Below are 26739 nucleotides of genomic sequence, written 5' to 3'. Positions count from 1 at the left end.
CAAACAACAATCAAATGTCTTTAAAAAATGCATTCAAACAACAGATTGTTAAACAAGCCTATATTTTGGTAACTTCAGACTACATATAAATGTGTTCTTATTAAATGTCAGACAACAGCAGTTTTATTAAAACTATAGTTTGTAGTTCATTTGAACAACATTAATCTATCGCTGTATGTGATTAATAACTACAGAAAGTTCGAAATCCTTCAAGTTTGGGTTGTTAAGACGACGGAGTCTTGAGAAACTTCTGTTGTTTGAATGAGAACAGACGACGGAAGATATCTGTCGTCTGATGCTGAAAGAGACGACAGCTGGATACACTACAGATAATTTCCATATCATACGACAGCTGGATACACTTAAAAAAAAAACGACAGATATCATCTGTCGTCTGAAGCTATTATTGGCGTAGTGATGAGAGAATCTTGCGTGGGGCGGACCGCACGGACACGTGGTGGAGAGGACCAATCACTGCCCAATAGGGGGGTGTTTTGGGTATTGCACTTTAGGTAGCAGAGCAGTAGGGAAACTCCGCCTAAAAATTTCTCGATGTATATACTTAACAGCCTTTAGAAACCAAATTAGATACTTCTTCTTTATACAGTGTGGAATCTGGACTAAGAGGTAGGAGTAGGACCAACTAATTAATTAAACAGAGTTCTTGGAAATTTCCACGAGGAATTGAAGGAAATAAAGAAATAATTTTTTCTTAGTGATATTGTCCCAGGGAGACTATAAAGACTTCACAGCAAGACCAAAAAAGACTATAAAGACTTTGACTGATCCTAGATCAGGCCCGACGACCACCTTTATGTCAGCTTCAGTTGCCGTATCAGAAACGAGACGGTGGTTTAATCTTTACTTTGTAGGTTAGTACTATTTTTCCCTGAAGTTGCTTATATTCTCATCTCTGAAGAAGGAATTATAAATCGATTTGTGACTTGAATAAGAAACTAAACCAGAACTGAAATGGAGTGCAGATCCCAAGGATTTCACCTCTGAGTTAGAGAATAAGTCATAGTACATAGATTTTGACAGTTCTGGTTTGCTTGTGTGAGATATAGCTAGCTACCTCTAAATCACAATTTAAGCATGTAATATTAATGTTTCTTTCTTCAAGCTTAAGCAGGAAAATAAGCAACTGAGCAAGAAAACAAAGTCGAGGACTTGAATCGTACTGATATGTATGAATGTATCAAACAATTCATAAAAATCTTGTTGCAAATTACACAAAATGAGTACCCATTCATCTTTGAAGTAAGCAAAGTATGCATCTTTAGCAGAGAATCCTACCAAAAAAAAAGACTACTTTTGTGGCCAATCAAATTGAGTAGTTACCTTGTACTCGCAACGTTACCTAATGTCTCGGGCGCTACTGAAGATTTGTAATTTCCTTCTGCCATCCTTATGGCTCGTTGGAATGTGGTGGCGGTGTTTTACCTTTCGTTTGGTTCTGTTTGCTTTTTCATTTGGGCCTACACCGTTATTTTCAGAGGCCCAATAACTTGGGCTGTAGCATTGACCCATTTTGAACCTACTGAGAATGTTTTCAGGGTTTTACCACGAATCCTCCGAGCATGTTTTTTCCCTTTCATCAAAGGAAACTGTGATTTGAAAGGAAAAGACTATTCTTTTGTGGTTAATTGCCCTGATTGTAAAGAGTGAAAGCTTCTACTTGACCTAGTAGACAGTTTATAAAGCAAACCCATAATATTACAAGGATTACCATAAGCGATTACATATATTAAAGGAATCGGATCTCTTCTGAATTCATCTAGAAGAGTAAACAACTCAGAACACAACCCAAGGTAGACAACCAGAACAAAACCTGCAAAACAGACTACATTGCAATTGAAATGTTTCATATTCTCTCATCTGGGACATTTGCCCTTTGTCGAAGCATCTTTGATTGTCCTGTATTTCCCTTTGTCGAAGTAGACTATAGTACGATTAATGGGGTCGACTTTTGCTAAGCTTTAAACTTGGATGCAGTGATTGTTAGAACTGAAGTTATAACCCATCTCCGTGCACAGGGCTTCTTTTCTTATTGAAGTAAGCAAGCCGGTTGAACTAAAATTAAAATTAAAACTAAAACGTACACATAACTGAAACCACCAATTCAGGACAATTGATTGTCCTATTATCCCCATTTGTATCTTCAATGCAAAAGTTTAAAAAATGCAGTCTACAGTGTTGGAGGTTCTGATAAGATCTTGTACATTACACTGCTTGTGTATGTTTATGTACAGTAGCTAAACAATGCTTTTAGATTTGTCTGTGCTGAATTGCTGTACCTACACATGAACATCGAAAGTACAAAACAGGATAGAGCTCTGCGCATCAGGAAAAATGTGAAAGAAAAGATTTCTTGTATGATCTTTAGAAACAAGGAATTAAACTATGAAAGGCATATACATCCATTAATCTAGAACAGATACTACTGATAAGGTGGAAGATTCTGCTGGTGATCTTACAGGAGAAGATAGGACAGGCTTTGGTGGTATTTGCAAGGCTTCAGTGCTTCCTTCCAACATTTCAATCACTTTACTCATGGATGGCCTATCTGATGGCTTTGTCTGTATGCACCACAATCCCACTAAGAACATCTTCTTCGCAAGTTCCTTTTCCTCTTCTGTCGCGGCACTGAGCAATCCAAAATTGCTGCCCTGCTCAAGATGCTCATAAACCCAATCTGGAAAATAAATTTCACTGGTGTGGCTCACTCGAGCATCAACATTCTTTCTTCCTCCAACCATCTCCAGAATCATCATTGCATAACTATAGACATCGGACTTAGCAGACACTCTTCCAAAGTTTCTGGAGAACACTTCTGGAGCCATATACCCTATTGTCCCTCTAGCATCCAACATTGAAATAATGCTCTCCTTCCTTGTACAAAGTTTAGAAAGACCAAAGTCAGAAATCTTTGGGAAAAAGTTTTCATCCAAAAGGATATTATGTGGTTTTATGTCAAAGTGCAGGATTCGTGTGTTGCACCCACGGTGCAAGTACTCCAGCCCTCGAGCTATCCCGATAGCAATTTGGAAGAGTTTTTCCAATTCCAAGTGTGGAGTGATTGTCAAAAGATTACTGTCTTTGTATATGAACTTCTCAAGTGATCCATTGGGCATGAACTCATATATGAGCGCTGTTTTCTTACCTGCAATGCAATACCCCAAAAGAGTGACCACATTAACATGGGAAGTTCTACTAATGCTTGCAACCTCATTAACAAAGTCCTCTCCATTCCCTTTGGATGCTTTAAGAACCTTCACAGCCACACGACAACCATTCAATAGCTTACCTTCGTACACGTCACCATAACCGCCTTGACCTAGTTTATCTTTAAATGAGTTGGTCATTTTCCTTACATCCGAAAATATGTATCTTTTTACTGCTAGAGGTCCAATGTTCTGAATGAAGGCCTCGGCATCTCCATTGTCATTTTCACTAATCAGTGAAATACCACGGAAGAGAATAACAAACACTAGGATACCAGTTCCTGCAATAGTAGCAACTGGAAGCAGAAAAATGAGATGTTTCAGGCATTAATGGTGGTTCGTTGAACAATTTTATGCATTCTCAAGAAAGAAAGAAGTTGCAAACTCGCAATTGATAATTAGATGAGCTTGTAAAATACTAAACAGCTGAAGTAAAAGGGGATTGCTGATGTTACCTACGCCTATGACAACCTTCAATCTCCAGTTGAACTTAGTGCCTGAAAAAGTTAGCAATCAAAGAAGCAGCATTCTTAGAATATATAGGTATACAAACCTTATATAAAAGTAATGAATATAAGCCTTGAAGATATCCACTCTCATCTATACTTAGTAACTAGAAAAAAGATAGCTGTCTAACAAAATACTTCTACATAAGAAACGAGGAATCTTTACTATTATTTCTACAAATTTCAAGAACTACTATAAGTGAAAATGTTACTAGAGAAACATCATCGATCATCACAGGTTTTGAGATGATTGCTGCAAAAAGAGACAAATTACTTGTTACTGAATTCACAGTGACCACCATTTGTCTCATTGTTGCTGGAATTCCACAGAAGGTTTGTTATTGATTAGAAAGCCAAAAAGGGTAGCAGATATGTGGACCATTTCAACATGTTTAAGACTTACGTGGCTTTGCAGTTTGAGTACAGGAAAGGTTTGATTGGCTACAGTTGTGAAGATTACTGTTTCAACACACATGGAAAGGTATTTGTTATATTTTCAATTTCAAGTAGCTTTGGATAAGATTCATTGAGGTGGATGTTCAAGAGACAGATGGAAAAACAGAGAAGCGTGAAAAATTCATGCCAGGTCTAACAAGTGCCCGAACCGAACCTTTTGGCCAAACAAGACCTAGAGGCTCACACACTCAAAATTGTGTGTTCTCCTCATGGCTCATACACTCATAGTGAAGATGATTGAAAAGGAGTCGGACATGTGAAGTGGGATACATTGTACATAGAGACCAAATTCGATGAATGCTTGAAAATTGAATCTTCTAAACTTAAGATATTTTGGAAAGTTAAAGGGAAGGAATTAACATATATACTTTGGTGAATTGGACAAGTTAGATTATAAGGTTGAACCCCGGAAAGGCAGATAAAATAATCCGTTGTTGAAGTTGAATTTGACCAGCTCGTGCCATTCGAGTTCATGCAAGACCCACAGAGCTCCCAATCTACTGCATACTCAACCCGAAACCCCTGTTTCAAAACTCCATCCACTTCTTTTGTTGCATTCTCAGTCATAATAGCATTGACGTCCCACGAAGTCGGGACGTCGGGACTCGGATGCTAGTAACACAGTGGATCTGACTCGGAAGAGGAAAACTCTACAGTGACTTGTCCGCATAGGAAGCAGAAAGGGTAGGGATATGTTTGTGAGCTTACCACAGCTGCAATGTGGGTTGCACCCTGTGAATTGGGCATGGTCCGAGGGGAAAATGAAGAAGATAGGTGGTCTTAGGAAGACATGATTTGGCTTAAGCATAGCCATTGGTAGAACTAGCTCATGCCTTCCGAAAATGATTGTGGGAGATATAAGTTGGATGAGTGCATCATTGTTGTACATAAAATTTTCTGGTGTTCAAGCCTTCAAGGAGATCATGCATCTATTTCGAAAGGTAATATTTCCGACAGTAATACGTAATACGAAGTTAAATATACCATACTAAGTCAAACCGGCAGACTAGTGAACAGAGCTAAGGTGGGCTTCTTCGAAGTTTCATGGCAATGAGAGAAAACGAGGCATGTTGGGTCCTTTGACTTAATTTCTTCTATGAGCTAGCTCTGCGTGATAGACTTTTGTGTAGCAATTGGGTAACTATTTTGGATGGCAATGGCCGCCAGATGAAAGTTTGTTGGTCTTAAACTAAATTTCTAAGAGCTTTCCTGCTAGTGCATTAAGCTTAGAGTTAGATACGTGCATCAAGTGAAAGATTGACCAGAAAGGATGAAAATCCGAGACTTAGGAAATGGTTGATCCAAGAAACAAAGCTATAGGTAAGTTGGTTTGTTAATTAGAAATTTCATGAAAAATGAGAAAGAAAAGCTGCCTGTTGGCCTTTTGATTTCCTTCATGACAAATGTGGATTTTCTTGATAAAAGTGGGTTCAACATGAACAAACCAGTGTAAAATAATCTCAAGATTGGCCAAATGATTCATAGAATTCAAAATTCTAAGATCTGTTTTTAGGTAGCAACTAGCAAGTATGTACCATTTACTTGTTTTGTATCCATTCAATTCGATCTGTTAGCTCAATCCTCAAACAGACCCATAGCTTTATAATTAGATAAAGAGAGAGCATCATCGACAAACATACCTAATTTCTTGCAGAGGCCATTGCTTGTGGTACCAATACTACCATCTTTGCAAAAGCACAGAATCTCTGGTGCAGTGTTGTTGTAGCCACAGAACCCACCATTAGTCTCACAGGAACCGCACTCCTTATCCATGGTCCAGTTAAGCACAAACCCATTGTTCATGGCCAATCCAAATGCACCAATCAACTCACCAATACTTCTAGTAATCTCCTCTGTTTTTTTCACAGTCACCACCACATTCTCCGCACAATATTCCGACCACTCAAACCCATATGGCTCCTCTCCCTCCGTGATCACATAAGACTTTTTGGTACCGTGCGATCCCAAGCAGGTTATGGGAGGCACAACAGGATCAGGAAAGGAAGTGCAGTTGAAGTAGAAGCTCAGGTTCACATCCAATGGGGAGTAATCCAATGGGAGCGTGCCTACACTCATACTGTGTCTTGCCCTGGGGCATGTTTGATTAACAACGTCAATGTCAACAAGGGTGATGGTGGATGTAGGAAAGTTTATGTCTTTAACAATGAATGAATCATTTGGTAGAGTCAGTATAGGCTCTCCAGAATCTGAGCATGTTAGACCAAAACCAGGGTATCCACAATGTTGATGGGCTGTGGAGTCTTCGATTTTCCAAAAAGGGTAGTGAAAATCAAGCTCATTATCACATCTGTATATGGGGCAATTTGTTGAGGCCAAAAAGTTGGCTTTGCTTCCATGGAAGTTAAAGAAGAAGAGCAAGAGAAGAGCTACAAGGAGGTACAAACGAGCAGATGACATGGTTTCAGGAATATTAACTTGCAGTGTCTGTATTGTATATTCATTATTATTGGCTATGATGTATATACTTAACAGCTTTTAGAAACCAAATTAGATACGTTTTCTTTATACAGTGGAGTGTGGACTAAGAGGTAGAAGTAGGACCAACTAATTAATTAAACAGAGTTGGAAATTTCCTCGAGGAATTGAAGGAAATGAAGAAATAACTTTTTCTTAGTGATATTGTCGCAGAAAGACTAAGACTTCACAGCAAAACCAAAAAAGACTATAAAGACTTTGACTGATCCTAGATCAGGCCCGACGACCACTTTTATGTCAGCTTCAGTTGCCGTATCAGAAACGAGACGGTAGTTTAATCTTTACTTCGTAGGTTAGTACTATTTTTCCCTGAAGTTGCATATATTCTGATCTCTGAGGAAGGAATGATAAATCGACTTGTGACTTGAATAAGAAACGAAACCAGAACTGAAATGGAGTGCAGATCCCAAGGATTTCACCTCTGAGTCAGAGAATATAAGTCATAGTACATAGATTTTGACAGTTCTGGTTTGCTTGTGATGCAGAGAGGATGGCGGCCCAATTTGAGCAACAGTTAGATCGTGCTAAAGGAGGAAAACGAAAAGTGACTAGTAGACAGGAAATGGTAGTTCGGTGTCTGATTGGGACGCACTTTACCTTTCCGGAAAGGGAATCGCGCCAGAAACAAGACTCATCTCATTGCTATGAGCTGTAGCATTTTTCGGGCTTCTGGGATCGTTTAGGGCCTCAAAACGGCATTTTTCTATTTTACCCGTTTTTGGTTTTCTTAGTTATTTTTGGATTGTTTTCGTTTTTATCCATGGGCCTTAGGGTTTCGTTGTTAGTCGCCCTAGGGTACTTTTCTCTTGCGGCTGCAGAACGCATCTTTCATCTTTTAATCAATAAAATAGAGATTTTCTCTTTTATCTCTGGTGGACTCCAGAATCTTTTGATTAGGTTTATTGCTGGTAAACCTAGTTATCAATCCGACTGCGTCAGGCACCAAATCAACCACATGTTGAGGAACAGTAGTATAAACTAAGGAGAATGGTGACTTCCCGGTGGCGCTATGCACAGAACTGTTATAAGCAAACTCCACCTGGGGTAAAGCATAATCCCACTGTTTGGGTCGATCTCCACAAACGCTCCGGACCATGTTACCCAAAGTTCTATTAGTAACCTCTGTTTGGCCATCCGTTTGAGGATGGGCTGTGCTACTACGGTTCAAAGATGTTCCAAACATCCTCCACAAAGTAATCCAGAAATGGCTAAGGAACTTGGTGTCTCTGTCAGATGTAATGGACTTGGGTACTCCATGCAAACGAACCACTTCCCTGAAGAACAGTTTAGCTATATTAGAAGCATCAGCAGTCTTCTTACATGCGATGAAATGCACCATCTTAGAGAACCTGTCAACTACCACAAACACTGAATCCACTCCCCTTTGGGTACGGGGTAAGCCCAACACAAAATCCATAGCAAGGTCTTGCCAAATGTCATCAAGAATAGGTAAAGGTAGATAAAGACCTGTATTTTGGGACTGACCCTTAGATACCTGGCAGGTGTAGCACTTTCTCACAATAGTTCCTGCATCCTTCTTCAACTGTGGCCAGAAATACCTCTCCTCAAGACTAGCAATAGTCTTGTCTCTGCCCAAGTGCCCACTCAATCCTCCTCCATGCAGATCTCTGATCAGTTTTTCCCTCAATGAAGAACTAGGGATACAAAGTCTGTTGCCCTTGAATAAATATCCTTCATTCTCATAAAAATCTGCGACTGCATTGTTATTGCTGCACTTGGCCCAAATCGCTTTGAAATCAACATCTTCCTCATACAACTCCTTCAAGAGATCAAACCCCACAATCTCCTGAGCTAAAGTGACCAGTAAGGACGCCCTCCTACTCAAAGCATCTGCGACCCGGTTAAGAGTACCAGATTTATGTTGAATCACAAAAGGAAATTTCTGCAGAAAACTCACCCACCTTGCATGCATTTTATTCACAGTTTTCTGGCTATTGAGGTACTTCAAGGCTTGGTGATCGGTGAACAGTACGAACTCCCTCTGAATCAGGTAGTGCTCCCATTGCCTCAATGCCCGAAACACTGCATAAAATTCTTGGTCATAAGTACTCCACTTCTGACGAGCTTCACTCAGCTTTTCACTAAAGAATGCTACTGGTTTCTTCTCTTGTGACAACACAGCACCTACTCCCACGCCACTAGCATCACATTCAACCTCGAATATCTTGTCAAAATTAGGAAGAGCAAGAACTGGTGCAGTACAAAGTTTCTCCTTGATTAAAGCAAAACTTTTCTCTTGTTCCTCTCCCCATTGGAATTTGCCTTTCTTCAAACATTCAGTAATAGGGGCAGTAATGGTACTGAAATTCTTCACAAATCTTCTATAGAAAGTAGCTAAACCATGAAAACTCCGCACTTCAGAAACTATTTTTGGAGCTGGCCATTCTCTTATTGCTCGTACGTTTTCTTCATCAACCTGAATGCCTTCTTCTCCAACCACAAATCCCAGAAATAATAACTTGCTGGTGCAGAATGTACATTTTTTTAAGTTGATGTACAGTTTATTCTCATGTAAAGCTCCCAAAACCTGCTTCAAATGCACCAGATGTTCTTCTTTGGTCCTGCTATAGATCAGTATATCATCAAAATACACTACTACAAAGGAACCTATAAAAGGGCGAAGAACCTGGTTCAAAAGCCTCATAAAAGTGCTGGGTGCATTAGACAACCCGAATGGCATAACCATCCACTCGTACAAGCCATCCTTGCTCTTAAAAGCTGTCTTCCATTCATCCCCTGGCTTGATTCGAATCTGGTGATATCCACTTCGAAGGTCTATTTTGGTAAACACTTTGGAACCTTCTAGCTCATCAAGCATATCTTCCAAACGAGGAATAGGAAACCTGTACTTCACAGTTATCTTATTAATGGCCCTGCTATCAACACACATCCGCCATTGATTGCCCTTCTTAGGAACAAGGAGGACTGGAACTGCACAAGGACTCATACTCTCTCGAATGAACCCTTTTTTCAACAAGTCTTCAATCTGCTCTCTCAAAATCTCATTCTCTTTGGGACTCATTCAGTAATGTGGCAGATTGGGCAAGCTAGCTCCAGGCACCAAATCAATCTGATGTTGAATGTCTCTCATAAGTGGCAGCTCGTTGGGTAACTCATCCGAGATCAACTCTTCAAATTCTCCCAACATGTCCTGTACTTTTTTGGGAATCACCACTTCTTCCTTTTCTGCAGACAACAACCCCTTTATCACAACTGGATAGAAAACCTCAGATTCTTTAAAGGCCCTCTCCATCTCAAGTTCACTGCTAGATAAGGTCAGGAAACTCTCCCCTTTCTTCACATCAGATTTCTCAAATTGACACACAGGAGCCATAGCAATTTTATGGTTATTCCACATAAACAACATCACATTGTCCCTGCCTTTATAAGTAACATCCACATCATATTGCCAAGGTCGGCCAAACAAAATATGACAAGCATCCATATCAATAATGTCGCACAAAACTTCATCTTTATAATGCTTACCAATGGATACCGGTACTTTGCAGGATTCAACAACTCGAACTTGTGGACCTTTCTTGACCCACCCGAGGGAATAAGGTGCCTCATGAGGCTGCGCCGGTAACTGCAAATACTCCACCAGTTTCTTGGCTACAAAATTTTCGCAGCTCCCATTATCCACAATTAAATTGCACACTTTGTTATTAATGGAACAAAGTGACCTGAAAATATTGCGCCGCTGCCCCTCTTCTTTAGGGCATAGTAGAACCCGTTGCAACACAATGTTAACCTTCTCAGGGGATTCCTCTTCCGCAAACTTAGCCCCATCATAATCGCCATCTCTCCTAACTTCTTCTTCATCCTCATCATAATCATCTATAGGGGCAGTTTGTCTCCTCTCAGGACACACATTAGATCTATGCCCAGGCTTGTTGCATCGATAACAGACATCTCCTGTAGGTCTAGCATAAGGATTATTAAACCTCTGATTCGGGGCTCTATTTTGAGCACCACTAGAATTGTTAGAACTGCCCGCGCCTTTAAAAGGAGGATTAGAAGCTTTAAAGGCGTTTTTTGGCTCTCTGCAGCGTAGTTGTACCCTTGGCAGTTGAGGCATTAACCAAATCTGCACTCCTTTGGTAGTTATACCTCTAGAAAGAAGAAGCTCGTGAAGGTTTCTCCAACAACTCTGCTTTCAATGCTAGGTTTGTAACTTCGGCCATAGTATGAACAGTTTGTAACCCAATTCTCTCCTGAATGGAAGGCTTCAGCCCACTGATATAGCGAGCCACCTTCTGGCCTTCAGTTTCTCCCAATTCATTACGCTCTGAATAGCGTAAGAACTCAGCCGTATAATCAGCCACTGTCCTAGTTCCCTGGACACATTCAATATACAGCCTATATAGAATCTGCTCATAATCATCTGGCAAGAACCTCTCCATCATCAACTGCTTCATTCTTCGCCATGTTCTAACAACCTGCTTCCTCTGCTTCTTTCGAGTGTTCTGCAACTTATCCCACCATACTGCAGCAGTACTCTTCAATCTCCAGGCAACATGCTTAACTTGCTTATGTTCAGGCACTTACATAATCTCAAAGAATCTGTCCACCTGAAACTGCCAATCCAAATAATCTTCTACACCCAAATTGCCCGAAAAGAAAGGAATTTCGGCCTTGACTTTGTAATCCTGGTCAGCTTGTCCATGTTGTTCATGTTGTAAAATTTCTTCTTCAGGTTCAGATTCTGATGTATTATCAACAACTTCACCACGTGGAGCCCTAACTCGCTGGCCTCCTTCCCCATCTCTACGCCGATTATTGTTGTTGTGGTTGTTGTTGTTCCTCTCACCCAACAATCCACGAATTTCTCCAATCTGATTATTCATGGAATTGATGGCAGCGGTAAACGCTGCTGTAAGAGCTTCAATATCTGATTTCGTAACTTCACCCATTGCTACTAAGGCAAATAAAAGAGACAGGGAAGACCTGCTCTGATACCACCTGACGCAGTCGGATTGATAACTATGTTTACCAGCAATAAACCTAAGCAAAAGATTCTGGAGTCCACCAGAGATAAAAGAGAAAATCTCTATTTTATTGATTAAAAGATGAAAGATGCGTTCTGCAGCCTCAAGAGAAAAGTACCCTAGGGCGACTAACAACGAAACCCTAAGGCCCATGGATAAAAACGAAAACAATCCAAAAATAACTAAGAAAACCAAAAACGGGTAAAATAGAAAAATGCCGTTTTGAGGCCCTAAACGATCCCAGAAGCCTGAAAAATGCTACAGCTCATAGCAAAGCAATGAGTTTTGTTTCTGGCGCGATTCCCTTTCCGGAAAGGTAAGGTGCGTCCCAATCAGACACCGAACTGCCATTTCCTGTCTACTAGTCACCTTTCATTTTCCTCTTTTAGCACGATCTAACTGTTGCTCAAATTGGGCCGCCATCCTCTCTGCATCAGCTTGTGTGAGATATAGCTAGCTACCTCTAAATCACAATTTAAGCATGTAATATTAATGTTTCTTTCTTAATTACTCCAAGCTTGAGCAGGAAAATAAGCAATTGAGCAAGAAAACAAAGTCGAGGACTTGAATCGTACTGACATGTATGAATGTATCAAACAATTCATAAAAATCTTGTTGCAAAATACGAAATTACACAAAATGAGTACCTATTCATCTCTGAAGTAAGCAAAGTATGTTGAAACCTCTAAGCTCTAAACACAGAAATCTCAATATTTGGGAGTTCAAAGCTTATCTTATTGAACGAATGAAACTGTGGCTTTATACCAGCCTTACAAAAATAGGAATGAAAAACAAAACAACCACGTTAACATGACCTAAAGACGTGGTGAATCTGTTAAGGAATAATTCAAACCTAAGCTAAACCCTGATATTCAGGATTTTATTAACAGAACAGCAACTAACACGATTAAATGTGATAAGTCTATTTGACTTAGTCACCAAGAAACCTACAGCTCCAACATCCTCCCTTAAACTGACCTACAAACTGCAGTCAGTTTACCACTGGTGCCACACGAACTCCAAGCAGATCCCTCAATCTCAAGAACACCTCCAGCTTCAAGGGCTTAGTCATAATGTCAGCAATTTGATCTTTCAAACCACAATGGACCAACTCAATAATCCCATCTTTTGTTAAGTCACGAAGAAAGTGAAATCTGATATCAATGTGTTTACTTCTACCATGCAAAACAGGATTCTTCGAAAGTTTAATAGCTGAGCTATTATCACAAAAAACCACAGTGCACTTACTTTGTTCATGACCAAGTTTTCCGAGAACCCTACGCATCCACACTCCTTGACATGCACAGGAGGCAGCAGCTATGAACTCTGCCTCAGTGGTGGAGAGTGTGACCACCGGCTGTTTCTTCGAGGACCAAGCCACAGCACTTGAGCTTAATAAGAACACATACCCCGACGTACTCTTTCGATCCTCAATGTCTCCTGCATAGTCGCTATCCGAATAGGCCAGCAAATTCTTTTCTCCTCCTCTCTTGTAAAGAATCCCTAATCCAACAGTGCCCTTTAAATATCGAAGGATTCTTTTCACTGCTTGTTGATGCAATACAGTTAGCCTCTCCATGAACCGGCTAATTAAGCTCACCACATACGCCAAGTCTGGTCTGGTGGCAGTCAAATACATGAGACTGCCCACCATCTGCTTGTAAGTAGTAGCATCAACACTAGTACCACCTTTATCCTTCACAAGCTTGCACCCCAGCACAATTGGATTCATCACAGGATTACACCGCTCCCTGCCAAATCTCTCCAACACTTCATTAGCATATTTCTTCTGACTTATGAAAATTCCCTCAGTGCTTTGCACCACTTCCACACCAAGAAAATATTTCATTTTTCCAAGATCAGACATGTCAAACTCTTGCTTCATAGAGGCCTTGAATCTCTCAAACATTGCTTCATTGTTCCCTGTGAAGATGAGATCGTCCACGTACAAACTGACCACAAGAAGTCCTCCACCTTCTTCTGTTTTTATAAACAAAGTGTGCTCACAGAGGCATCTTTCAAACCCCTCCTTGACAAAATAGGACTCAATCTTGCTGTACCAAGCTCGAGGAGCTTGTTTGAGCCCGTATAGGGCCTTCTTCAGTCTATACACCTTGTCTTCTGCTCCCTTCTTCTCATAACCCCGAGGTTGCTCAACAAACACTGCTTCATTCAACTCACCGTGCAGAAATGCACTCTTCACATCAAGTTGGTACACATTTCACCCTTTGTGAGCTACAAGAGCGAGAATCATCCTAATAGTATCCCATCGAGCTACCGGAGCAAACACCTCGATGTAATCTATTCCATATTGCTGAGTGTATCCCTTGGCCACAAGTCGAGCTTTACATTTATCAACCTCCCCTTTCTCGTTCATCTTGGTTTTAAATATCCATTTCACCCCTATCTTTTTGGCTCCATCTGGTAATGTAGTTAACTCCCATGTCCCATTCTTCTCGATGGCTTTAATCTCTAAGTCCATTGCTTCTCTCCATTTCTGGCTTTTGACAGCTTCTTCAAAGGACATAGGATCACCAGTTGAAGTAAACATCACAAGATTGTTCCATTCCTCCTCAGACAGACCTTCACCGCTTACATAATCGTGCATCCATGGTGGCTCTCTTCTTATCCTCCCTTAAACAGGACTTGGACAATTATCTTCAGTTGACTCATTTGATGAAGAACTAGTAGCTTCTTCTTTGACCTGCTCTTCTTCCTCATTCTCCTCTAATTCATCTTCATCTCCCCACGTAAGAACATCATGGTTAGCTTCTTCAATAGTTTTACCCCAATTCCATTTCTCATCTTCCTCAAACACAACGTCCCTGCTTATAACAACTTTCTTCGACACAAGATCATACAATCTATAAGCTTTAGATTCTTCACTTAAGCCTAAGAAAACACACCTGAAGCTTTTGTCATCAAGTTTTTGCCTTTTGTTGTCAGGAATATGCACATGACCAATGCAACCGAACACCCTTAAATGATCAACATAAGGTTTGAAACCACACCATGCTTCCTCTGGAGTCATGTCCTTCACTGCTAGGGTAGGACATCGATTGAGTACATGAACAGCCCAGTTAACAGCTTCGGGCCAAAATTCTTTGGGAACTTGTTTCTCTGACAACATGCAACGTACCATGTTCATGATAGTTCGGTTTTTCCGCTCTGCAACCCCATTTTGTTGTGGGGTGTAGGCTGCAGTGAGTTGCCTACCAATGCCATTTGAGCTGCAAAACTTGTTAAATTCCAATGAGGTGAACTCCCCACCTCTATCAGTACGAAGACAACATATAAAGTTCCCGGTTTCTTTCTCTACCAAACTCTTGAATTTTTTAAACACAACAAAAGCTTCTGACTTGGCATTCAAGAAATAAGTCCACACTTTTCTGTTATAATCATCTATAAAGGTGATTAGGTACCTCTTTTGGCTATTGGACTCAGGTGTAATAGGACCGCAAATGTCAGAGTGCACGAGCTGAAGTCTCTGAGATGCTCTCCATAAACTTTTCTTTGGGATGGATTCTCGATGTTGTTTGCCTACCATGCAGTCAAGGCATAGTTTCGAAGAAGCTTTGAGAGAAAGCAGACCCTTCACCATTTTCTTGTAGGACAAGGCTCTCAAACCTTTGAAATTAAGATGCCCAAATCTCCGATGCCATAGATGGGTTTTATCTTCAGATGCAGTTTGAAAACTCGCAGGGGCTGAAGCTTGATCTTGAGTTGGCATCAAGGCAAGAAGAACAAACATCCTATTAGCAGACATTTGAGTCTGCATGATTAATCCTCTGATAAGATGATATATCTTACACGCTCCATGTTGAATAAGAATAGCCAGGTTTCTTTCTTGCAACTGGCCGATACTAAGCAAATTATTTTTCAGCTCAGGAATATAGAACACTTCACTTATTACCTGATTTGCTCCATTAACTTGCAATCTGATGCTTCCTTTCCCCATCACTGTCATCTTTGAGTTGTTGCCAAGCTTCACCATTTGTCTGAATGTCTCATCTAGGTTGAGAAACCATTGCTTATTACCACTCATGTGGTTTCTACAGCCGGAATCAAGGAACCATACTTCTTCTCTTTTGGAATTATGGAGCTCTACGTAAGCCATTAACAACATCTCTTGTTCTTCATCAAGCTCAGCATAATTAGCACTTTTTTCCCAACTAGGACACTCATATTGGAAGTGTCCTAGCTTATGGCATTTGTAGCATTCTACAATCGCCTTGTTGAATGGCTGCCTCCCTCTGTCTCTTCCTCGACCTCGAGTTGCACCTCGACCTCTTCCTCTTGCTCCAAGTCTCTCTTCATAAGAAATCTTCAAGGCCTGCTCACCTCCTCCATCATGACAGTTCATTCTCTGCTCATGAACTAATAAGCTGCTTTGTAACTCATCAATTGTCAACACATCCAAATCTTTGGACTCCTCCACCGAACATACAACGTAATCAAATCTTGAGGTCATTGATCTCAAGATCTTCTCGATGATCACAACCTGCCCCATCTTCTCTCCATGAGCTTTCATCTTGTTTGCAATTGTTAGTGTCCGAGCAAAGTACTCGTCCACCTTCTCTCCTTCTCTCATTTGAAGAACTTCAAATTCCCTTCTCAATGCCTGTAGCTGAGCCCTCTTTACTCTTGTTGTCCCCTGATACTTTTGCCTCATCGAATCCCATATGCTCTTTGAACTTTCCTTATCAAGGATTGTTTCCATGATAGTTCGATCTATGGCCTGGAAAAGGTAATTTTTCACCTTTAGGTCTTTCAATCGTTGATCTTCAATTGTTTTCTTGTGTGCCTCTGTTGCCTCAGCTCCTTCTCCTACCGTAAGGATCCCTGTCTCCACCAAGGACCAATATTCCTTCGAACGGAGAAAATTCTCCATGAGCATAGCCCAATGGTCATAGTGACCATCAAACTTAGGTATAGCAGGTTGCACAAAGCTGCCTCCTTCAGTTGCCATCTTTCTTTCACTGTTCTCACTTTCTATTTTCTCTCTTTCTCTCTTGTTAGGAGACTGCAGTTCCTAACTACACTCGATCAGGCCCCTTTGTTGGGGCTCTGATACCACTTTGTTGAAACCTCTAAGCTCTAAACACAGAAATCTCAATATTTGGGAGTTCAAAGCTTATCTTATTGAACGAATGAAACTGTGGCTTTATACCAGCCTTACAAAAACAGGAATGAAAAACAAAACAACCACGTTAACATGACCTAAAGACGTGGTGAATCTGTTAAGGAATAATTCAAACCTAAGCTAAACCCTGATATTCAGGATTTTATTAACAGAACAGCAACTAACACGATTAAATGTGATAAGTCTATTTGACTTAGTCACCAAGAAACCTACAGCTCCAACAAAGTATGCATCTTTAACAGAGAATCCTACCAAAAAAAAGACTACTTTTGTGGCCAATCAAATTGAATGGTTACCTTGTACTCGCAACGTTATCAAATGTCTCGGGCGCTGCTGAAGATTTGTAATTTCCTTCTGTCATACTTATGGCTCGTAGGAATGTGGTGGCGGTGTTTTACCTTTCGTTTGGTTTCGTTTGCTTTTTCAGTTAGGCCTACACCGTTATTTTCGGAGGCCCAATAACTTGGGCTGTAGCATTGACCCATTTTGACCTAGTAGACAGTTTATAAAGCAAACGCATAATACTACAAGGATTACCATAAGCGATTACATATATTAAAGGAATCGGATCTCTTCTGACAAACAACTCATAAGTCAGAACACAACCCAAGGACCAAGGTAGACAACCAGAACAAAACCTGCAAAACAGACTTCATTGCAATTGAAATGTTTCATATTCTCTCTTCTGGGACATTGAATGACAGACTTGACTACAAGAAGCATCTTTGATTGTCCTGTATTTCCCTTTGTCGAAGTAGACTATCGTACGATTGATGGGTCGACTGAAGTTATAACCCATGTCCGTGTACATGGCTTCTTTTCTAATTGAAGTAAGCAAGCCGGTTGAACTAAAATTAAAATTAAAAGTACACATAACTGAAACCAATTCGGGACAGTTGATTGTCCTATTATCCTATCATTTGTATCTTCAATTCAAAAGTTTAAAAAATGCAGTCTACAGTGTTGGAGGTTCTGATAAGATCTTGTACATTACACTGTGCTTGTGTATGTTTTTGTACAGTAGCATAGTAGCAAACAATGCTTTCAGATTTGTTTGTGGTAAATTGCTGTACCTGCTCATGAACATCAAAAGTACAAAACAGGATAGAGCTTTGCGCATCAAGAAAAATGTGAAATGAAAAGATTTCTGGAATGATCTTTAGAAACAAGGAATTAACCTATGAAAGACATATACATCCATTAATCGAGAATAGATGCTACCGATAAGGTGGAAGATTCTGGTGGTGATTTTACAGGAGAAAATAGGACAGGCTTTTGTGGTATTTGCAAGGCTTCAGTGTTTCCTTCCAACATTTCAATCACTTGACTCATGGATGGCCTATCAGATGGCCTTGTCTGTATGCACCCCAATCCCACTAAGATCATCTTCCTCGCGATTTGCTTTTCCTCTTTGGTCTCTACATTGAGCAACCCGAAATTGCTGCCCTGCTCAAGATGCTCATAAACCCAATCTGGAAAATCAATTTCACTGGTGTGGCTCACTCGAGCATCGCCGTTGTTTCTTCCTCCAACCATCTCCAGAATCATCATTCCGTAACTATAGACATCGGACTTCGCAGATACTCCTCCAAAGTTTCTGCAGAAAACTTCTGGAGCTATGCACCCTATTGTCCCTCTAGCTTCCAACATTGATATAATACTCTCCTTCCTCGTACAAAGTTTAGAAAGTCCAAAGTCAGAAATCTTTGGGCAAAAATTTTCATCCGAAAGGATGTTATGTGGTTTAATGTCAAAGTGCAAGATTCGTGTGTTGCACCCACGGTGCAAGTACTCGAGCCCTCGAGCTTTGAAAGAGTCTTTCCAATTCCAAGAGTGGAGTGGTTTTCAAAGGATCACTGTCTTTGTATATGAACTTCTCAAGTGATCCATTGGGCATGAACTCATATATGAGTGCTTTTTTCTTACCTTCAAAGCAATACCCCAAAAGAGTGACAACATTAACATGAGAAGTTCTACTGATGCTTGCAACCTCATTAACAAAGTCCTCTCCATTGCCTTTGGATTCTTTAAGAACCTTCACAGCCACAGGACAACTATTCAATAGCTTACCTTTGTACACATCCCCATAACCACCTTGACCCAGTTTCTCTTTGAAGGAGTCGGTCATTATCCTTGCATCTGAAAATTTGTATCTTTTTACTGCTAGAGGTCCAATATTCTGAATCAAGGCCTCGACATCTTCATTGTTCGTTTCCTTATTCCCTGAAATACTATGTTTTATACCGAAGCCAATAATAAAGAATAAGATCGTACCGGCAACAGAACAAACACCTGGTAGCAGAATAACAAGATGTATCAGGCATTATGGTGATTCATGTATTCTCAAGAGAAACAGAATATAATACAATCTATAATCCCATCTTCTTGATACCATTCATGAAACAAGGAAAGAAAAAACGCATCAAGATATAAAGAATGACAGAAGCATATTTTTTCCTGTTAATGTTGCAGACTGTAGCTACAAGGCAACTATCAAAATTAAGCTGTGCAAACAGCTCAAGAGAAGAAGAAAGATTATAAGAGGTTGCAATTAACATGACTGAATTTACTCTAATTTGGGAATTTTATAGACTTTTAACAACTAAAGAAATTAATAAGGGATTGTTGATACCTATTACAGCCTTTAATTTCCAGTTGAACTTGCTGCCTGCAAAAGCAAAAAACATGTGTTTCTTAGAATATGAGGGAAACAAAGCTTTAGGGGTAAATTCAAGGTAACATTTTATTCCAACAGATGACGTTTTCTAGACCACTTATCATTGAACCTTTTGCTAGTGTAAGTACTACTGAAAATGATCAAAACTTGTGTTTTTTAAAAACTTAAACAACAATGAGTTAAAAGTACGTGAACATTAGGGCTGTCAATGGGTCGTGTCGGGTCAAGGTATTTGTCGTGTCGCAAGAAATAAACTCAAACCCAACCCATTTAATAATCGTATCAAAAATTTAAACTCATACCCAACTTATTTATTAAACGGGTTACCCGTTTCCAACCCGCTTAACCTATTTAATAAATAGGTCGTGTTGTGTTAGACAAAATGACCAATTTAAAGGTTACAATGCGACCCATTTAACTAAAAAATGCATAAATTGATTAAATTTGCTAAAAACTCTACAAGAGTACAAGACATTCATCAAATAATTATATGAAACTCATAAATAATTAAATCCAATAATTATAAAGTAAAGTATTTCAAATTGTCTAATCCTATTATCAAATACTCCCAACGTCTAAAATTTCAAGAAGAAATTAATCGGGTTATACGGGTTTACTTCGTGTTGGCCAATTACTTTACTTAGACGGCTGGAAGTTTGGTGCCGAAATTTCTTATGGTCAGGTTCCATTGATTCACGTGGAGTTCCCTTAATTGCTTGGAAGAATTGTTGTTATCCAGTGGAAGAAGGTGGTTTGGGTCTTAAGCAATTGGTGGCTTTAAATCGCTCTTTTCTTCTCAAAAAAGCATGGGATATTTTTACTTCTACCTCTGACGGTTGTACTCTTCTTCGTGCTCGGTTTTGGCGTGATGGGAGGTTGCGGAGCTCCTATGCTATTTCTTCTATTTGGCCTGGGTTGAGGCGCTTTTGGCCAAGCATAATTGAGAATAGCAGGTGGTTAATTGGGGATGGTTCAAATATTAATTTTTGGAGAGATAATTTTGTTGGCAAACCATTAGTTGATTTAATTGGATTGCATGCTGGAAGCGTCAATCATCTTAATGGTACTGTTGCCGAGTATATTGAAGATGGAGCTTGGAACTTTCCACATTTGCTTCAACTCCACCTCCCAGGCTTATGTGATTTTTTGCAGCAACATATTCCTATATCAAGGGATGCTCATGCAGTAGATACTTTAGTTTGGATGCCTTCTTCATCAGGTACGCTTAGTACTAAAGAAGCCTTTACCTTCATAAGGCCTAAACTTGCTTCAATTGAGTGGTGTAAATTAATTTGGTGTAAGTATGTTCCTCCACGTATGTCTCTTTTGGTCTGGAAAGTATTACGAGGCCGGGTCATTTGTGATGATTTTTTGCAAAAACGTGGAGTCTCTCTTGGTTCAATTTGCTTGCTTTGTAGGAAACAGGGTGAGTCATTAGAGCACATATTTCTTAATTGTCCTTTTGCTGCGACACTATGGACTTGCATGATGGGCAGATTTGAATTGGGTGGTCTTCCGGGCACATTATTGGAGCTGTTGTTTAAGGGCCATAGAGTTGGTCGCAGCCCTCAACTAAAGGAGTTATGGATAGCTTGTTTTTGCTCAACCCTGTGGTTCATTTGGCGAACAAGAAATAGGTGTAAGTTTGACGGTATTGTGCCCAATACTATGCATGCTTGTAGGATGATCTCAGGTTATGTAAATACTTCCGGCCGCATAGCCACTGGATGCATGTTCAACTCTATTCAAGATCTTTCTGTAGTTAAGCGCTTTGGGGTTCCTTGTAAACCTCGTCCTGCTCCCCGTATCATAGAGGTAAATTGGCATCCTCCTTTAATTGGTTGGGTTAAAATTAATACGGATGGAGCATGGAAAATGAACTCACCGAGTGCGGGTTATGGTGGAGTTTTTCGTGACTACAAGGGTGAGGTTCTTGGTGCTTTCTCCTCCAGTTTAGATATCCCAAGCTCTGTTGCAGCTGAAGTAATGGCGGTAATCAAAGCTATTGAGTTGGCTTGGGTTTGGGACTGGAAGCATGTTTGGCTAGAAGTTGATTCATCTCTTGTTCTCACATTCCTTCGCTCTCCTCATATGGTGCCTTGGCAACTTCGAGTGGAGTGGGGTAACTGTCTTCATTGGATTTCTCATATGCACTTTCGTTCTTCACACATTTATAGAGAGGGTAATCAAGTTGCTGATGCTTTAGCTAATTTTGGTGATGCTTTGTCTGAGATGATTTGGTGGGATTCTATTCCTCAATTTGCACTTTCTTTTTGTGCCCGAGACCGTTTAGGTCTTCCTAATTTTCGTTTTAGCTAGTTTGTAGTGCTTTAGTTGTTCTTCAAGAGGCATGTCTTGAATTTGAGGGGCAAGTTTGTTGTCTTCCCCTTGCACCGTCTTGATGTACTAGATGTTCTTTTTCTTATAATATTTTTACCTCGCCTTGACGAGGTTTGCTAAAAAAAAAAAACTTCGTGTTGGCGAGTTGACATGTGGCCGACCCATTTATTAAATGGGTCATGACGGGTTGACCCACGGCCGACCCGCTTTTTAATCGTGTGGGTTCAACCCATTTTCGAGTCGTGTCGGAATTGACAGCCCTAGTGAACATGTTACTACTGAAATATCATCATCACAGGTGAGATGAGATTGATTTCTGCTATAAAAAAAAAAAACAAAAAAGGAAAAACAAAAAAATACAAATTGAAAGGGAACCCCGTATTTCCGAAAAGGTTTTCTTTGATGTTATAATCATCAATGGAAATAGCAAATACAGGCTTTCTTCGATTGCAGCAGATCTTGAAACTATGATGGCTAGCCACAAAAGGGTGGCTCTTGATCAGAAAGCCAAAAACGGTGGGCTTATATTTGAACCATTTCCATGGGTTCGTGGCTCGCATACCCGAGTTTACAAGAAAGATTTGACTGGCTGCAGTTGTGAATGATTGATTTAACACAAACATGAAAGCTATTTTCAATTTCATGAAGTAGCTTTGGATGAGATTCATTTGGGATGGAGAAACAGAGAAGGGTGAAAATTCATGATTCACAAGTGCCTGAACTTGTTGGCCAAATAAGAGATTGAATTAAAATTTATATGCTTGTCTTCTCGGCATCGCTCATACACATGAAATTAGGGAGACTGAGATTGATTCGCAAGGAGTCAGACTAGGGAAATTGGATGAAGACTTGAAATTGGAACTTCCTAACCGAGCATATTCTAAGAAGATAAGCAACAACCATATATGCATACCATGAGATATTGAACAAGTAAAACTATAAGGTTGATCCCCGCAAAGGCAGAAAAAAAATATGTCCTCGAGTTCGATCCACAGGTGCCATTATAGTTCATGCATAACCTACAGAGATCCCAATCCGCGCTGTACTCAACCTGAAACCCTTGCTTCAAAACTTTTTCCACTTCTTCCGTTGCATTGTCTGTCATATCATCAAAGCCCTCCCAAAAATGGGGACTCGGATTTTGGTAAATTAAAACGTGTCGTTAGACTTGGAAGGTCAACCCACATAGTATGCAAGATCTCTATCCTTGGCTGTGCCGGCTATTTTGCATGTAAAATTGTTGGGGACGGATTCGTTTTGAGGGAGGCAGCCGTAGTACAAGGTGAGGTTACAAACAGTTTGGACATAAGAGAAACGGATGTGGTCAAGAGTGGTGTTGAAGAGGAGGTTGGTACAAGGACTGTCCCAGAGGTCAGAGCGAGCGATTGTCATGGTGTGAAAAAGCTCTTGGCTGTTGATGTTGGACACATGGAAGTCTAGCTCTTGGATTATTATGTGAAGGAGTTGAGTTTCGTCTTCGCAGTTGGTGAGCTCGAAGCCTAAGCGACCACAACGTTGGGAACAATTAGCACCTCCCCAGAAAGAGTAGGAAATGTTTGTGAGGTTACCACAGCTGTAGGGTAGCCTGCACAGTGTGTATTGGGGATCCTCTTCGCAGTGAAGAGATGGGAACGTGAACAAAGTAAAGATGGAGAAGAAGGGTGCTCTTCGGAAGAGATGATTACGCTTCATGGTCATTGGTACAAGATAATGGAGAAATGATTTATGTTTGATGAGTGAATGATCTTGTTTGATAACAAAGAGATCAAATAGATGGAACGTACCGTGCTACAGTCATACAGGCTGACTATGAATTGGTTGAACAAGAATAGCAAGCAATTTCATGGAAATAAGAAAAAAGGAACTTATCAATTATTAGGAGTCTTCTCATTTCTCATAAGAATAAGGCTCCTAAGAATAATAGCAATGTTTACTCCCATCAAAAATAAAAAAATGATTAATGATAATGCAGCTGACTTTTGGTATGTTGAGACTATAAGAGCCTGGACTGAGTATCAGGCTAATCAAGTGTTGAAGTTCTTAGCATTTTCCTCCTACTCCAGCAAGCTTAAAGTGGAAGACTGAGCAGAATGGATGGAAATTAATTTCCATCATTAATCTAATTTGTATAAATTTTCCAAAGGAAAAAAAAAAAAAAAATCTAATTTGTTAGCAACATGAACAAACCAGTGTAAAATAATCTCAAGATTGGCCAAATGATTCAATGAATTCAAAATTCTAAGATCTGTTTTCAGGTAGCAGGTATATAGCATTTACTTGTTTTGTATCCATTCAATTCGATCTGTTAGCTCAATCCTCAAACAGACCCATAGCTTTATAATTAGATAAAGAGAGAGCATCATCGACAAACATACCTAATTTCTTGCAGAGGCCATTGTTTCTGGTACCAATACTACCATCTCTGCAAAAGCACAGAAACTCTGGCACAGTAAGGTTCTTGTAGCCACAAAGGCCACCATTAACCTCACAGGAATCGCACTCCTTAGCCACAGTCCAGTTAAGCACAAACCCATTGTTCATGGCCACTCCAAATGAACCAATCAACTCATCAATACTACTAGTAATCTCTGTTTCTTTCACAGTCACCACCACATTCTCCTCACAACTTTCAGACCAATCAAACCCATCTGGTTCCTCTCCCTCCGTGAAAACGTAAGACTTTTTGATACCATATATTCCCAAACAGGTTATAGGAGGCACAACATGATCAGCATCTAAAGTGCAGTTGAAGTAGAAGCTCAGGTTCACATCCAGTGGGGAGTAATCCAATGGGAGCGTGCCCAAACTAATATTGTGTCTTGCCCTAGGGCATGCTTGATGAACAACATCAACGTCAACAAGGGTGATGGTGGATGCAATAAAGTTTAAGTCTTTCACATAGTAGGAGACATTGTTTGGGAGACCCAGCATGGGCTCTCCAGAATCCGAGCATCTTAGACCAAAACCAGGGTATCCACAATGTTGATGGGCTGTGGAGTCTTCGATTTTCCAAAAAGGGTAGTGAAAATAAACGTCATTACCACAACTGTACATGGGGCAATTTGTTGAGGCTGAAAAGCTAGCATTAGCATTGCTTCCATGGAAGTTGAAGAACAAGAGTAAGAGAACAGCTGCAAGGAGGTACAAACGAGTAGATGACATGGTTTCAGAATATGAACTTTCAGTTTCTGTATTATTCATTTATTATTGGCTATGATATATATATATATACTTAACAGCCTTTAGAAACCAAATTAGAGACTTTTTCTTTATACAGTGTGGACTAAGATGTAGGAGTAGGACCAGTAAATTAACAGAGTTAACTTCCTCAGGAATTGAATGACTTCTGTATTTATCTTTCACACTTAGCTATAGAAAATCTGTACTGCTATATATATCCTCCAATTTGGAGAATAATACACTGGCAATCATATCATAGATTTCTATAATTGACATGGTATCAGAGCACTTCACTAGCTATCATGGTCATACTAGATCATGGTCTAGATTACTCTAGCAATTGTTAGACTTCTCTAGATTGATGTAAATTATCTTAGATGTTCCAATGTGCATTGACTTCCAACAGATATAGGCGTGGAAAGACTATAAAGACTTCACAGCAAACCAAAAAAGACTATAAAGACTTTGACTAATCCTAGATCAGGCCGAACAACCACCTGTATGTCAGCTCCAGTAGCCGTAGTAGTATTCAGAAACGAGACGGTGGTTTAATCTTTACTTTGAAAGGTTAGTACTATCTTTCCCTGAAGTTGCTTATACTCTCATCTCTGAGGAAGGAATAATAAATCAACTTGCGCCTTGAATAAGAAACGAAACCAGAACTCAAATGTAGTGCATATCCAAAGGGTTTTACATCTGAGTCGGAGAATCAGTCAAAGCAAGCAACTGAGCGAGAAAACAAAGTCAAGGACTTGGCTCATACTGATATATATCAGACGATTCCAAAAAAATCTAGTTGAACAGTACAAGATTACACAAAATGAGTAAGAAAAGTATGCATCTTTCCGGAGAATCCTACCAAAAAAAGACCACGTTTGTGACAAATCGAAATTGAATGGTTACCTTGTACTGGTCGTAACGTTATCTAATGTCCCGGGCGCGGGCGCTACTGAAGATCTGTAATTTCCTTCCGTCATCCTTATGGCTCGTCGGAATGTGGGGGCAGTGTTTTACCTTACTTGTGGTTCTGTTTGCCTTTTCAGTTGGGCCAACGTCGTTATTTTCAGTGGCCCAATAACTTGGGCTGTAGCGTTTTGACCCATTTTGAACCTACTGAGAATGTTTTCTGGGTTTGACCAAGAATCCTCCTATTGTTTCTTACCCTTTATCAAAGGAAACCCTGATTTGAAAGGAAAAGACTGTTCTATTGTGGTTAATTGCCCTGAATGTAAAGAGTGAAAGCTTCTACCGGACATAGTAGAGAATTTGTAAAGTAAACCCATATATTACAAGGATTACCATAAGCGATTACATATATAAAAGGAAACAGAACTCAGAACACAACTTCTGGTTGTCTACCAGAATAGAACCTGCAAAACAGAATGCATTGCAATGTTTAGTATTCTCTCGTTTAGGACATTGAATGACAGACTTAACTACAAGCAGCATCTTTGATTCTCCTGTATTTCCCTTTGTCGAAGTAGTCTATAGTACAATTGATGGGGTCGACTTTTGCCATGCATTAAACTTAGATGCAGTGATTGTTACAGCAAACTGAAGTTATAACCCATCTCCGTGTACAGGGCTTCTTTTCTTATTGAAGTAAGCAAGCCGGCTGAACTAAAATTAATATTAAAAGAACACATAACTGAAACCAATTCAGGACAGTTGATTGTCCTAATATCCTATCATCTGTATCTTCAATGCA

At 40.0% G+C, this 26739-nt stretch overlaps 2 protein-coding genes and 1 pseudogene across 7 annotated transcripts; all 3 read right to left on the bottom strand.

The window, feature by feature from the left end:
• Positions 1 to 1661: 1661 nt before the first annotated feature.
• Positions 1662 to 6627, bottom strand: LOC112176346 (LEAF RUST 10 DISEASE-RESISTANCE LOCUS RECEPTOR-LIKE PROTEIN KINASE-like 2.1). Of its 4 annotated transcripts, none has more exons than XM_024314217.2 (4): positions 5827 to 6627; positions 3680 to 3721; positions 2478 to 3520; positions 1662 to 2297 (listed from the first exon to the last, which is right to left on the bottom strand). In XM_024314217.2, the coding sequence occupies exons 1-4, from the start codon at positions 6602 to 6604 to the stop codon at positions 2256 to 2258; spliced, it is 1905 nt and encodes a 634-aa protein (XP_024169985.1). In that variant the 5' UTR covers positions 6605 to 6627; the 3' UTR covers positions 1662 to 2255. The 4 variants fall into 4 exon arrangements, with proteins under 4 accessions (XP_024169985.1, XP_040367935.1, XP_024169986.1 ...); XM_040512001.1 differs by having other exon boundaries at positions 1662 to 2291; XM_024314218.2 differs by lacking the exon at positions 1662 to 2297 and having other exon boundaries at positions 2304 to 3163; positions 3308 to 3520.
• An 11392-nt stretch (positions 6628 to 18019) lies between these two features.
• Positions 18020 to 19496, bottom strand: LOC112176347 (annotated as a pseudogene).
• Positions 19497 to 23996: 4500 nt separating this feature from the next.
• Positions 23997 to 26236, bottom strand: LOC121048907 (LEAF RUST 10 DISEASE-RESISTANCE LOCUS RECEPTOR-LIKE PROTEIN KINASE-like 2.1). Of its 3 annotated transcripts, none has more exons than XM_040512087.1 (2): positions 25935 to 26236; positions 23997 to 25757 (listed from the first exon to the last, which is right to left on the bottom strand). In XM_040512087.1, the coding sequence occupies exon 2, from the start codon at positions 25050 to 25052 to the stop codon at positions 24162 to 24164; it is 891 nt and encodes a 296-aa protein (XP_040368021.1). In that variant the 5' UTR covers positions 25053 to 25757; positions 25935 to 26236; the 3' UTR covers positions 23997 to 24161. The 3 variants fall into 3 exon arrangements, with proteins under 3 accessions (XP_040368021.1, XP_040368022.1, XP_040368023.1); XM_040512088.1 differs by having other exon boundaries at positions 23999 to 24982; positions 25529 to 26232; XM_040512089.1 differs by having other exon boundaries at positions 24001 to 24982; positions 25935 to 26230.
• Between the last annotated feature and the right edge of the window lie 503 nt (positions 26237 to 26739).

The sequence above is a fragment of the Rosa chinensis genome, chromosome 7 (assembly GCF_002994745.2).
Source record: "Rosa chinensis cultivar Old Blush chromosome 7, RchiOBHm-V2, whole genome shotgun sequence".
NCBI lineage: Eukaryota > Viridiplantae > Streptophyta > Magnoliopsida > Rosales > Rosaceae > Rosa > Rosa chinensis.
The sequence above is the reverse complement of the archived record's forward strand: the minus strand, read 5'-3'. Positions and strand labels throughout refer to the sequence as shown.